Below are 14,982 nucleotides of genomic sequence, written 5' to 3'. Positions count from 1 at the left end.
GTAACAGATACAAAAATTGATTTAATTAACACTATAAATTAAGTCCCTAATAAAATAAGCCACAAATATGGAATGTGATAATATAGGTCATATATTTGGAGTGTGATTAATACATGCACGTTTTAGTTTAAACTTCTAAAATATAAAATCCCAATATACCCTTTTAACATTAAATACATTAAAAAAAGGAATATAAATATTACAATATTGCCATTTTGAATGTAAGCTATAGATCAAACATAATCAATGGCTAAGATCAATTTCTCATACTTCTTGCAATAATATCATTTCTCTCTTGAACCATCCCATATATATATATAATTCACTCTGGGCACTTGTGAAATAAAAAGATTATTGGTCACAAATGAACAAATAAAATAAAAATCTAAAATAATTTTGAACACACAACAAATATGACAATAAGTTGGTCGGCAAATTATAGAACTTGGAAAAGATTCGCAACAACCCATTTCTTTTAGCAAAATTGTTATTAGTTGCCAATTTCATCCTTAGAAAACAATATTTGTTTATTTTTTAATTTTAGAATAGCTAATTTAAAAGAATTTAAATTATTAAATTATTAAATTAATTAACAATTACAAAATAATTATAGTTGATATTATTTAATTTAGTAACAAATGCCCATTTGTCTTTTATTAGATATGCAAATTAATTCCCTTGAGAACAAATGTGTCCACAAAACTAGTTTTGTATTTATTAGAAAATATGTAGAATAGAAAAGTGAAATACATAATGTAAATTGATTTAGTCCACCAATATGTAAATTGTCCATGAAAATATAACAAAAAACCAAATAAATATATTCTCATTAGTGCTTAATTTAAAACAAATTTTCTTTAATAATCAATCTCTCTATCCTCTCGTATAGAGCAAGGGTGTTCGGTTATAAACCGCATGCCACCTAATAATTCGTCATCACTTTCAAAACTACCTGAATGTACTAGAGGCGTAAGCCGAGCAAGCAGATCATCCATCACCCTTCACTTCAATTCGGTTTCACCAAACTGATTTCACTAGCCGAATTTCAAAACCGAGGTAGTTGTGGTGGTGTTGCCAAGCAACCCGATGAAGCCAGCGCCCCAAACCGAGATCGCCCCAAGCACCTAAGGTTTAATTCCATCACATCCTCTATTCCTCTACATACCCTACAAATACCTACTACTAGGAGTAGTGATATTATACTCAATACAATCGTTTCTTTTTCTTAACATTTATATTGAAATAGTAAGCACCGAACTTCCTCAAACAAAGATATTGTGTTCTTATATAGCTTTTCGTTAGCATAATCTTTTAAGCCACATGTCCAACACAAATTATAATTTATCTAATTTCATTAGTCAGCAGAGTAATAACGACATCACCCAAATTAAATTTGCTTAAGGAATCTCATATGATGTATATATGTGTGAACCCTCGGGTGGGCAAAAGTGAAATTGCACTAATTTTGACGTTATTTTACTAATCTCGTGAAAATAATGTTAAAAGTGACGGACGGTTAATCATGCATCATGTAGTGGCGTTGATAGCTGAAAGATAAGGGTACATGCACCGATCAGCCGGTGTCCCGATGATTGAGTGCTATGTGCCTTATGTCCAAGGCTTGATGCAAAACTACTATCGAGCCGGGGGTCTCACCGGAAGCAGCCTCTCTATCCCAATGGGGTAGAGGTAAGGCTGCCTACATCTTACCCTCCTCAGACCCTATCATAGCTTTGCTATTGGTGGGATATACTGAGTACGATGATGATGATGAATCTCATGCTTTAAAACCAATTACTGATTTAAAAAATAAAGAACAATCTAGCAGTTTCTTTTTGATTTGTTAACCTAAGCACCTAACTAATAAATAAAAAAAAACATTAAGAATAGTCTAATAGTTTACACTCTTTCCCATTTCATAATAACTTGCTTAAAACCTCAACCAAAAACATTCTTTTCTTTCTCTCTGATCTCTTTGTGTAAATGCAACAATGGCGCCAAACAAATTTGCAACAATGGTACATAACAACACAAACAAGATCACACTTGTTCTTATCTATGCACTTCTTGAATGGACACTAATACTCCTACTTTTTCTCAACTCAATCTTCCAACACTTCATCATCAAATTCACTAAATTCTTTGGTTTAAAACCACCCTGCATATGGTGCACTCGTCTTTTCGAACCCGAAAACAAGAATTCACATAGAGATCTTTTATGTGAGGTTCACTCTAAAGAAATTTCACAACTTGGGTTGTGTTTAAAGCATAAAAGGTTAGCAGAATCACATGGTATGTGTCCGGATTGCTCGTCGAATAAATTCGTGTGTTCGGTTGAATTTGATGGTGAAGATGAAGTGGGGTTGAAGTGTTCTTGCTGTGGGGTTGATTTTGTGATTAATCGGTTAACTAATTGTGATTCGGTTATCGATCTAATCGGATCGGATGAAGTTCAAAAACAGGGGAAAGAAACAGAGGAAACAGGGGAAACAGAGGTTGAATTATTAAAGAAAGAAGATTTAAATTGTGAGAAATTGACTCAAGATCTTGAATTCTTTTTAGATTACAGTGGGAATCAGTTGGTCTCTATTGAATCAATTGATCCAATTGATGAAGATCAAGAATTTGGGGATTTTCAAGAAGCTCAAATTGTGTCGGAATTGAAAACCGAACCCGAAATAATCACTGAAGAATTTGTTTGTGTGACTGAGAAAACAGGGGATTCATCCAAATTCGCAGAGTTGGATTCAATGGAATTTGAAGAAACCGAAAATTCGCTCGTGTTTCATGTGAATTCAAGCAGTTCTGTTTTGGAACCGAGCCAAATAGTTCAAGAAACAGAGGAGGGTAATTCAGGTATTAATATTAAAGCTTTGATTTTGTTGATTTTCAGTAATTTTAATATTAATTATGTTAAATGATGTTAAATGGAATGTGATTATGCAGAGGATGAAGGAGCAGAGGGTTCAATTGGTACAGAGATTCCGGTATTGGATTCAATTGATGAGAAGAAAGCTCAAGATAATTTCGATTTGTATTCGTCATCACACGAAGAACCTTTGACGAGTTCTCATGATTTGGAGTTTACTCTTGAAAATGGTAATCAATTAATCATTCAATTTAATGCAATCTTGTTTTTCTTAATAGATTTCAATTCAAGAAATTGTGAATATGTTGTTATAGGGTTCGGAGAAGCTCGAGAAGATGAAAAAACAGAGGATTTGAACTTGAATGAGATTGAAAGAAAGGAATCAATGGCGGATGAATCTTTAGATGAAGGTGAAATGGACGGTGGGGATTCGAGTAACACAACCGAGAAGCTAAAATTGGCATTGAGAGCCGAGAGGAAGGTATTGCAGGCATTGTATACCGAGTTAGAAGAAGAGAGAAGTGCTTCTGCGGTTGCTGCTAGCGAGACAATGGCTATGATAAACCGTCTTCAAGAAGAGAAAGCCGCAATGCAGATGGAGGCGTTGCATTATCAACGAATGATGGAGGAACAATCCGAATATGATCAAGAAGCTTTGCAACTACTTAATGAACTTATGGTGAAGAAAGATAAGGAATTGGAATTGTATCGAAAGAAGGTGTTGGAATATGAGGCAAAGGAGAGGATGCAGTTTTCAACGAGTAGTGTGAAAAGTGTGACGTGTTCGGGTTCATGTAGCCATTCCGATGATGGGGATGGAATGTCGGTTGATGTGAATCATGATTCAAAAGAAGAGGGAATCAATTATGGGAATCAAGAAAGCGGGAATGGGAATCAAAGTCCGCCTGTTGACACCTTCTTGGATCCAGACTCGTCGTTTGTAGACTTTGAGGATGAAAGATTGTCGATTCTTGCCCAACTTAAGGTTTTAGAGGAAAAGCTCTTCACTTTGAGTGACGAAGAAGATCGACATTTTGGCGAGTTAAAGGAAATAGAGGATTACTTTGAAGAGAATGGAAAACATCTAAACAGGGATTACGGGCATGATGGTCAAGAAGTCAACGGTATGGCAAACGGGTTTCCACACGAACCTCTCGAGATAGATTATCAAGATCGAAGAGTCAGTGGTTCAATGAGAAATAGACCTTCTCCTCAATTCGGGAGACTTGAAACCGAGAGTGATGACGGTGTGATCATGCCAAACGGGAATGGAAACGGATTCCATTCCAACAAGGTGGAAAACACCGCGGTCACAATGTTTGAGTTGCAAAAGAGGAGGATCGACATTGAAGAGGAAGTTGATCAACTTTATGTAATGTTACAAGCTATAGAAGCGGATAGAGAGTTTTTAAAACACTGCGTTGGATCATTAAAGAAAGGCGATAAAGGAATGAAACTTCTTCAAGAAATTTTGCAACATCTACGCGATCTTAAAAACGTAGATCTTCGAGCACAAAGTTTCACTGATGGAACTCTAGTATGATCGTCTACAAGACCCTCTACGGTATAACCATAAACAATCATTTTTTTCTCTTATTCAGAATTCCATTCAATAAATATGGATTGACTCGATACCACCAAGAGTATTGAGTGAATCCATTTTTATATCACTAATAATTATAAATTCCCAAGTAATATTGTAATTTATCATTCATTTAATTTGTTTCTTCATTCTATAGGTGAAAATGGGGACTTGATTTAAATTAATTGATTGAGCATCTATCGATTTAATGAAGTGTGAAAAATGGAGACTTGGCTTAAATGAAGTGAGGGCATCCATCCATCCATCCATCCATCCATCCATCAATTGAATGAAGTGATCACATTTAGAAGGCTAAGCTACCAAACTTTTGTTCTTTTCTTGGCTTGGTTTTGTCCAGTCCTTGTCATTATCTTGTTTTCCAAACAACCTAAAAGCTAGCAGTTAATTTAAGAATAATATACACCAATTAATACTTCATGTACATGTTAGAGAATCATTATTTTTAGACCAAATTTTCTTGAGAGTTAGGTGCAAATTTACCCCACCTTTTTGAGGGGAAAAGGTGGATGGTGAATGCATGTGTATGTTTGTTTGTAGGGAGTTAGGTGTAGGATCTCTTTTTATGTTTTCTTTTTCTTTTTTTATTATTATATTTTTCTTTGTTACTTTTTTTATTTCATAAATATGTAGTGTGTTAAGCCAAGGAGATGGGCCTATTCTTGACCAATTAAAGTGTAAATTGACAATTGTTAGTATGTAAAATGGTGTTTTGTGTTATCATTTATTATAGTTATTTGCCATGCACACATGCATATGGTATAAATTGCTAGTTCTAGGAAAAAAAAATTAGTTGATTTAATAAAGAGCATGTAAGTAATAAAAAATAAGTTGTCGCTTTGGATTTGGTGGGAATGAATAGCTTCTCTTTTGGGCCACTCTCATGTAGGTAATGGTTGTACTTAAAGGGCTCCTATGAGTTAGTCCAAATTCAAAGAAGAAAAATGTCCAAATCTTGAGCTCAAGTGGACATTACAACCGGGTCAATCGGTCACTAACCAGTTTCTAACTGATTCTTTAACCGGTTTCTACCCATAAAAAATGGACAGTTACTAACCGGTTTTTCATTTGACCCTCAACCGATTAACTAGAAACCAATTTTAGGTTTTTAAATTATTTTCTTAGCACATGTTATTTACCAGTGAACCTGTTCAGTTATACTCAAAACAAGTTATATCGGTTAGGGTTTTTGTGCTTGAAAACCGGGTAGTACCTGACCCGATTAACTGGTCTAATCGATTAATTGATCGTTGACCAATAACCTGTTATTAAATTAACTGGTTTTCAAATAACCGATTTGTGCATGTATACGTGAGAGCATCCATGGTGGTCGTGAAAAACGCCCACAACGTAACCGTCATGTAGGAAGGCACGTAGAGGCTTTTTTGCTATATTATTTTTTATTTAAGGTTACTTTTAACCTTTTTATTTCTTATTTTAAAGATGAATCTTGTTAAGATCTTGTTAGTTTCAAGACGGTATGAAAAGTTTTTATAACATAACTGTCAACCCGATAACAAAAGGATTCATAGGATCATAGCGGCCATGCAGAGAATGTAAGCCAATAGAGACTTTGTCTTTACTACTGAGTTACAAACTGAAAACAATATAAAGTCAATGTTATAAAATAATATCATTGTTAGTTTATTTACGATTATAGTTGATATTGTCCTAGTTTATTTTAAAAAAACTAATTTTGTAATTATGTCAATTTGGAGATGGGACGTACTATATTCATTAGTTAAGCTAACATAGAATTTTCAATTTTGTTTAATTAAAAGTTACGTACATGGCTGTTTTATAAAATAAAATATGCTTAGTTTTGATTTTTTTAATATCCTTTTTTTAGTTAATATAATAAAAAGTATCTGGATTGCAGACGTTAACATGATGACTTCGGCTGATTATTTTAACGTTCTCTTGATTTTTTTTGAATAGTTTTAACATAACACATATTTTTCACCTTTTCAATTAATATTAATAATAATAATATAATATAAATATGTCAACGCAGGGCCGGCCTAGGGGTGTGGCCGGGTAGTCGATGGCCACAGGCCCGAAAAAATAATTTTAGAATTTTTTTTATGTATTTTATCAAAAAAAATTTATGTATAATCAATGTTTCAATATAATTTCATAACCACTAGCTTGGTCTAGTGGTAAAGAGGTATGTCATCTAACAAAGAGGTTGTGGGTTCTAGTTTTAGTTAAGACATTTTTATGTTATTTTATACACAAGTGTTTTACACGACTCAAATCATAATTAAGTAGTAAGTAAGCCCACTTAAAATTAAATTGTTTAAACCCCCAAAAAAATGTTTCTTTTACTTAAGGCCCAAAAAATTTTCGCCTTTGGCCCAAAAAATATTTCGTCTTTTCGGAGTCGGCAACGTAACACTTTTTTTTCTATGTTTTTCCTTTTCTTAACATTCTCCAAAAACCTTCATACTCTCCATCAACGGCAAACGAGTCGAGCTGCTCGCGAGCTACTCGAGCTCAGATAACCGATTTGTGCATGTATACGTGAGAGCATCCATGGTGGTCGTGAAAAACGCCCACAACGTGGCACGTAGAGGTTTTTTTGCTATATTATTTTTATTTAAGGTTATTTTAACTTTTTTTTTTCTTATTTCAAAGATGAATCTTGTTGAGATCTTGTTAGTTACGGTAATGAAAAATTTTATTACAGAACTGTCAACCCAATACTAAAAGATTCATAGAATCATAGCGGTCATGTAGAGGAAGTCAATAGACTTTGTCTTTGTTACTGGGCTACAAACTTGGAACAATATAAGGTCAGTGTTATAAAATAAATAGGAAATATCTTATAGAATAGTAACCTATTTTAAAAGGCGTCCCAATTAGGTCACTCATGCGTATTTTTCTCAAATCGAGTCACTAAATCTTCAAATCGAGCCTCACAAATTTATTTGTTTGTTAAGAAAGAAATGAAGGATAAGATGTGGGGGTCGGGATTTGCAATATATGTAGTTATATTTAAAAAAAACAAAAAAAACGTTAATTATATTAAAATTCAAAAACAAAAAATAGGATCCACGTCGCCACTCAACGTCAACATAAAAAAAAAAGATAAAAAGATTTCATATGTGAAACAAAAAATAAAAACGTTAAAAAACATGTTAAAACCTTTAATTTAATAAAATATGAAAGTTGAGTGACATAATTGAAACACTTTTTAAAGTTGAGTGACTTAATTAAAACACTTTTAAAACTTGACACCTATTCTATACATGTAAATTTGGAGATGTGACGTACTATATTCAGGCCCGTCTCAACGTCCTCGGAGGCCTAAAACTAACTAAAATGTTGAGGCCTTTTATTTTCTTTCTTTATGCGTATAGCGCTAGAGAGTATAGAAGAGTTATAGAATATGGATTATATACCGTGATAATGGATACGAAGCAATCATTCTTAGCTTGTGGCTCATCATTGAGTTACTAATTCTAAAAGAACTCTACTTTTAAAATCTTATAATACATAACTCTTATTTAAGATGAATGTCCTATAAATATGGAGACCTAAAGCCATTGTCTCATTTAGCTTACCCACAAGACGACCCTGACTATATTCATTAGTTAAGCTAACATAGAATTTTCAATTTTGTTTAATTAAAAGTTACGTACATGGCTTTTTTATAAAATAAAATATGCTTAGTTTTGATTTTTTTTAATATCCTTTTTTTAGTTAATATAATAAAAAGTATCTGGACTGCAGATGTTAACATGATGACTTCGGCTGATTATTTTAACGTTCACTTGATCTTTTTTTTGAACAGTTTTAACATAAAACATCTTTTTTACCTTTTAAAATATTAATAATATAATATAAATATGTCAACGTAAAATTTCTTTTTTTTCTATGTTTTTCCTTTTATTATCATTCTCCGAAAACCTCCATACTCTCCATCAACTGCAAACGAGCCGAGCTGCTCGCGAGCTGCTCGAACTCAGATCGATAAAAAACTTAAAACGAGCCGGGATTTTTCGATCTCTAGCCAAACCCAAGCCTCAAATAAAGGTCGTTTAGTATTGAGCCCAAGCTTAGGCCTTGTATGAGAAGCTCGTTTAAGCTAGCCAGGCTTCAATGAGCCTTGTGTATTTTCAAGTTTCACCCCGCACAACTGAGCTTTTGATGATAAGGTTCGTGAAAATAGTGACATGTTTGCTCAAACCGTCGTAGCTCCAGCCTCCAGCGATCAGAAAAAAATTCCGATATTCACAACCATTCTTCTCTTTTAATCTAAACTACCCTCTCTTCATTCATGGGTCGGTGTCCAAAATTTTTTGGGGTCACTCGAGATTAAATCACGTATACACTAAAGGAAAATAATTTTTTTTTATGTGCGGCTGACCCATAACCTATACACCTAGGTCCGCCACTGGTTATGATCAAGAATAAAACAATAAAAAAATATATATTGACCTTTTCTATTCCTACTAATATCTTAAAATAATGTACTATATTGATAAATAATAATTATATAAAATCTAAACCAGAATATTAATGTGATGCAATGTGAAACAAAGTCTTGTTTGGAAACCAACATAAGGAAGAAAAGGTCAACAATAACATGACATATAATTTAATACAAGATGACATATTCAGTGATCTTTGTGTTTGTTTTAATTTGTAGAAAAATATATTTTAAACAGCAAAGTTAACAAGACAACAAATAGAAAAGACACAATGCAAATGTTGCATTATATACAACATATTTCACACATTTTTGTCAAGTTTTTTCTTTCTTTTTGTACATTAAAATTCATGGGTTTTTTTTGTAGCTTGTAACCAGCATGATCAAATTCAAGTACTTTTGCTGCACAATCATCAAATCTTGTGACTCTAGTTGTACAGGTAACAATCTTGATACCAAGTTAAGTTTGGGTTATAAACTGAACCGCGTTGGTCAAGAGGTGATAAAAGTCGGTTTGTAAAAAAGCCGGTTCGGTTATAAACCAGTTTAGGAGGAAAAATGTTTGAACCTAGCAAATCGGATTGGTTCAGGTTACAAACTGGTTTGCGCAAAAAAAATGTTTTTTTTTGCATGTTTTTCAAATTGGGTTGGGACGTCGAAAACCAGTTTAGGAGGAAAAATGTTTGAACCTGGCAAATTGGATTGGTTCAGGTTATAAACCGGTTTGGCGCAAAAAAAAGTTTCTTTTTTTTGCATGTTTTTCAAATCAGGTTGGGACGTCGAAAACCAGTTTAGGAGGAAAAATGTTTGAATCTAGCAAATTGGATTCCGGTTTGGCGCAAAAATAGTGTGTGTGTGTGTGTGTTTTTTTTTTATGTTTTTCAAATTGGGTTGGGATGCTGAAAACCAGTTTAGGAGGAAAAATGTTTAAATCTAGCAAATCGGATTGGTTCAGGTTATAAACCGGTTTGGCGCAAAAATAGTGTGTGTGTGTGTTTGATGTTTTTCAAATTGGGTTGGGACGCTGAAAACCAGTTTAGGAGGAAAAATGTTCGAACCTAGCAAATCGGATTGGTTCAGGTTATAAACCGGTTTGGCGCAAAAAAAAGCGTTTTTTTGTATGTTTTTCAAATCGGATTGGGACGTCGAAAACCAGTTACAGTGAATGCGACTACAAATTGATATATGTACTGGTGGGTTAGATTGGTTCGGGTTCAAACTTATTTTTTTGTGAAGTGGGCAAGGTAAACCGGTTTTTTTTGTACATCTCTAGTTAAAGATTGCATTCAATGCTTAATTTTACTTGTTTCTGTAACAGGGTTTTTAATATATAGTTTTTTGATATGCTAAATTGTTGATTATTTGACAATTTTTGATGAAAAGGTACACCAGAAGATTTGAAAAAAGTTGCTGTACCTCAAGAACAGAAGATTTTCACATTTCAAACTTTAATGTCTGCTACAAATAATTTGGAAAATAAGCTTGGACAAGGAGGTTTTGGCCCTGTTTACAAGGTTTGATTCGAAGGGCTTCGTCTGTCTTTTATTATTATTATTACTCGGTTAGAACAAGTGGAATACACGATTAAATAAAAGAAACTTTAAGTACTTAGAAATGATGATTTAAGAACGATAAAACGTTATTTTAAGATAAGATATGATTAAAAGATAGATTGTGAGATGAATTTTGTTTCAAATATAAATAAATTTTCTTTATATGTTGCGAATGACTGAAAGGTGAAATAAGAGAAGCGGAAAAAAAAGTAGATTAGGCTCACATAATTGTAACATGTGGCGGTGAGCAGTAATTTATTTATTAGGTACAAATTGTTATTATTATTATTATTTTCTAAACTGATTTTCAAATGAAGAGAAATAGTACTTTTCATGATGATTAATAATCAAATGTTGATTATTATTATTATGAATATATTATTTGTATATGCAGGGGAAATTGCAGGATGGAAGAGAGATTGCTGTGAAGAAGCTTTCAGAGACTTCAAAACAAGGGAAAAGAGAATTTACAAATGAAGCCAAATTATTAGCTTGCATACAACATCGTAATGTTGTTAGTTTGTTAGGGTATTGCGCGTACCCAGAGAAGCTTTTGGTGTATGAATATGTCGTTAACGAGAGCCTCGATAAGCTTCTTTTCAGTACGGTCTCTTCTCCGTCGTTTCGTTTCTCTAAATCTTTTTAAAAAAATATTTTAATTTTTTTTGTATCTTTATTGTCTTAGAATCGGCGAAGAGGGATGTACTCGACTGGAAACGAAGATATTCCATTATCGTTGGTGTAGCGCAAGGCCTGGTTTATCTTCACGAGGACTCGCGTGATCGTATAATTCATAGAGATATAAAAGCGAGCAATATTTTGTTAGATAATAAATGGAGACCCAAGATTGCTGATTTTGGCATGGCCCGACTCTACCCCGAAGATAAAACTCATGTCAGCACGCGTGTAGCCGGCACCGAGTATGTACTCCCAACTCAAATTTAGTTTTTTTTTTTTTTTTTAATTTGAAAACTCATTAAAGTTGATGACTTAAAGATTGTCACAATTTTATCAGAATATCATTTGAATTTTTACATTCAAGATTTATTTATTAACTTTTCCTTTTTTATCCGTAAATATAGCGGATATATGGCACCAGAGTATGCATTGCATGGTAATTTATCAGTGAAGGCAGACGTATATAGTTATGGTGTAGTGGTCCTAGAACTCATTAGTGGTCACAAGAACTCTACATTTAATCTTGATCCGGAGTGTCAAAATCTACTTGATTGGGTAAGAATTTGGTCTGTTTTATCGTTTACGTGTACTTTGACTTTTGAAGTCAAATGTAACAATTATCAATCAGAATCATACATAGTTTCTTTAACAAAGCTACCACCAAGTCAATTTGCTACTATTATTATTATTATTATTATTATTATTATTATTATTATTATTATTATTATCTACTAAAAAACCTATTGTAGTATTACAATTTTGGTTCACAAGTTCTCATAGTTGTGTCAAACTGCAAGTCAAAGTGGAGTATGTTTGACTTTCAAAGTCAACTACAATACAGTCTTGATTTGTAGCTCAAACATCAATATTTTTGTAGGTGTATAAGCTATATGAAAAAGGTAAAAGTGTAGAAATTATGGATCCAACACTAGCCACAACGGCGGACCCTGACCAGGTGGCGGCTTGTATACAAATCGGATTACTATGCACGCAATCTGACCCAAAGCTACGACCCACAATGCGCAAGGTGGCAGTGATGCTATCAAAGAACGTGGGCTCACTAGACGAACCAACCACACCAGGGTACCAGAGTATAAAAAACCGAAGACCAGGTAGACCGTCTAGTCCGTTATCTTCAACAAGGAAATATTCCAGCCGGACAAATTCTCGCTCTTCAAAATCAACCACCACCACCACCACCACTGCAACTACGTCTGTCAGTGCCAGGCGGTACCACTAGAACGTGTGCTAACCATCCACACCAAGTTCAAGTTTTGCATGTTTAGTATCATATCCTTATGGCAGTTGAGGGATAAAGACTAAAGAGTTATGTCATAGATTAGTTGATTGTTGCATTTTTATTTTTTTGTACAAAAGTGAATTAATTCATTTGACTCATACACCCTTTATCTTATGAATCAGTATATTAGTATAAAACAGATTATAATAAAGTATGACATACATGTTTAATAACGGCACGGGGCTTTAAACCAGTACTAGCAACGATACCTTCACCTGCTAATAGCTTTGCTATTGGTGGAATTAATTTTTTTGGGTATGTTTGTTGTTGTATCTTCACCTGCTAATTTTGAACGTATCAAAACGTTACTCGTGTGTTTGACACGGCACACTTAAAACGTTCTTTACTGGACACGAACCGTTTCCAGGATACTACAAAAAGGAAGTTCGTTGTACTAACATGACCAACAAACTCGAACTTACACTTGAAAAGAGTATGTAAAGATTGTTGGAATTTGTGGTATGTTTCTTCTCTTGATGTTCATTTTTATTTCGTTAAGTTTATTTTTAATTGCATACTTTGTAATGTAAGTTATAAGACCAAGTGTTATGGTTGATGTTTGGGCGTCGTGAAAGATAAGAAATAAGTTACAAACAATGAAGCCCAAGGTACATGAGATTTAAGCTAATTTAAAAGAAGCAGTGATTTTGTGTGCATACCAGAAATTGTTAAATAATATATAGCAAATGTTAAAATAATATGTCTGTAAAATTTTTTTATTTAAAACTATATGGCTTTTAGAATCTTTTTATTAATCTACAGCCGTAAATTGCTTGTATGAGTAACAATAATCATCACATGAAACAAAGCAATTTACTTCTCATCGTAAGTTGCTTGTATATATGGGTAACAACAAAAACTAGACGAAACCGAATGTTCGGTTTTACAAAAAACATAAAACCAACCAGTCTGTTTTTTTGGTTCCGTTATAACAGTTTGGTTTTTTCAGCTTCATGCACAACCCTACTTGTAGCAATATAAAAGACAAATTCCGCAGATGAGAAAGTATTTTAAAAGTTCTTCAGAAATTAAGTACATTATATTGAAATTAAATGGTATTTGCTTTTACGTAATTCACTTTGATAAATTAAGTACATTATATTCGGCAATTTTCAATGGAAGAGATAAAGATGGCTGTTTGGGATTGTGGCGGTGATCGTGCACCGGGTCCAGATGGGTTTAATTTTGCCTTCATAAAAAATTTTTGGGACCTTTTAGGCAATAACTTCTACCAAGTTTTTATGGGGTTTTATGAAACTGGGCAGATCAGCAAAGGGTGTGGCTCATCATTCATTCACCTCATCCCAAAAAACAATGATCCACAATCCTTTTCGGAATTTCGTCCCATTAGCCTCATCGGGTGCATTAGCAAGGTAATTTCCAAAGTACTTGCAAATCGATTAAAGGGGATTATTGGATCGATAATTTCGGACCCCCAAATGGCGTATGTGGCTGGGAGAAGCATCTTAGATGGTCCACTTATCCTAAATGAGTTACTATCGTGGTTAAAAAAATCAAATCACCCGGCTTTCTTTTTTAAAATAGATCTGAATAAGGCCTTTGATTCGATTTGTTGGTCTTTCATCGACTCGGTTCTTGAAATTATGAATTTCCCAGATAGATGGAGACTTTGGGTCAACGGAATTCTACGATCGGCACGTGCCTCGGTTCTCGTTAATGGATCCCCTACATGGGAATTTCAATGTCACAGGGGCATTCGGCAAGGGGATCCTCTATCGCCTTTCCTATTTATTTTATCTAAGGAATAGTTCTCTTATATCTTCAACCGAGCGGTGGCAGGTAATCTCTTGCAACCGATCGATATCCCTAATGGTGGCCCGAGACTTTCACACTTATTATTTGCCGATGATTCTTCTTTATTGGGAAGATGGTTAGAAACTAATTTGTTGAACGTAGCACGGTTACTTCAATGTTTTTATCTTATCTCCGGGCTACGAATCAATCTAAAGAAAAGTGACCTCTTTGGTATTAATGTATCAGTGGGAGAAGTTGAGAATATGGAGAACCAACTGCATTGTAAAATGGTAATTTCCCATGTTCTTACCTTGGTCTCCGGGTCGGTGAAAATATGAATTTAATAAGTAGTTGGAATCCGGTGGTAGAGATCTTTGAAAAACGACTATCAATGTGGAAGGCTTCGAGGTTATCAATGGGTGGTCGTATCATATTGATAAAATCGGTGCTTGACGCGCTACCTATATACTTATTTTCACTCTACAAGGCACCGATTGAAGTTATTGAAAGATTAGAAAGAATTCGTCGTGACTTTTTATGGGGTAGTACAGTGGAAAAAGGAAAATTCATTGGGTGAAATGGGACCGGGCAATCGCGGGTAAAAAAACTCGGTGGTCTCGGGCTTGGTTCGTTGAGAGATCAATTTAAGCCTATTAGCCAAATGGTGGTGGCGCTTTAAAACTGAACCAGAATGGCTTTGGCGAAGAGTTGTTACAGGGATTCATTTCAATGTGCAGGGCATTAAACCGATTCCTTCCAAAAGTATCTTAACAGGTGTATGGAACAATGTCT

General features: G+C 34.1%; 2 protein-coding genes across 2 annotated transcripts; both read left to right on the top strand.

Moving 5' to 3' along the window:
• Nucleotides 1-1,969: 1,969 nt before the first annotated feature.
• LOC143583186 (myosin-binding protein 2-like) lies at nt 1,970-4,702 on the top strand. Its single transcript, XM_077065565.1, has 4 exons — nt 1,970-2,856; nt 2,947-3,099; nt 3,184-4,433; nt 4,609-4,702. The coding sequence occupies exons 1-3, from the start codon at nt 1,992-1,994 to the stop codon at nt 4,410-4,412; spliced, it is 2,247 nt and encodes a 748-aa protein (XP_076921680.1). The 5' UTR covers nt 1,970-1,991; the 3' UTR covers nt 4,413-4,433; nt 4,609-4,702.
• Nucleotides 4,703-9,262: 4,560 nt separating this feature from the next.
• Nucleotides 9,263-12,448, top strand: LOC143583199 (cysteine-rich receptor-like protein kinase 43). The gene is made up of 6 exons (XM_077065573.1): nt 9,263-9,344; nt 10,288-10,418; nt 10,852-11,059; nt 11,143-11,377; nt 11,540-11,690; nt 12,013-12,448. Exons 1-6 carry the CDS (start codon nt 9,284-9,286, stop codon nt 12,373-12,375), a joined length of 1,149 nt encoding a protein of 382 aa, XP_076921688.1. The 5' UTR covers nt 9,263-9,283; the 3' UTR covers nt 12,376-12,448.
• The last annotated feature ends 2,534 nt before the right edge of the window (nt 12,449-14,982 follow it).

The sequence above is a fragment of the Bidens hawaiensis genome, unplaced genomic scaffold (genome assembly GCF_021521415.1).
Source record: "Bidens hawaiensis isolate Kalapana, Puna unplaced genomic scaffold, B.hawaiensis_p1.1 tig00032165_1, whole genome shotgun sequence".
Classification (NCBI taxonomy): domain Eukaryota; kingdom Viridiplantae; phylum Streptophyta; class Magnoliopsida; order Asterales; family Asteraceae; genus Bidens; species Bidens hawaiensis.
The sequence above is the reverse complement of the archived record's forward strand: the minus strand, read 5'-3'. Positions and strand labels throughout refer to the sequence as shown.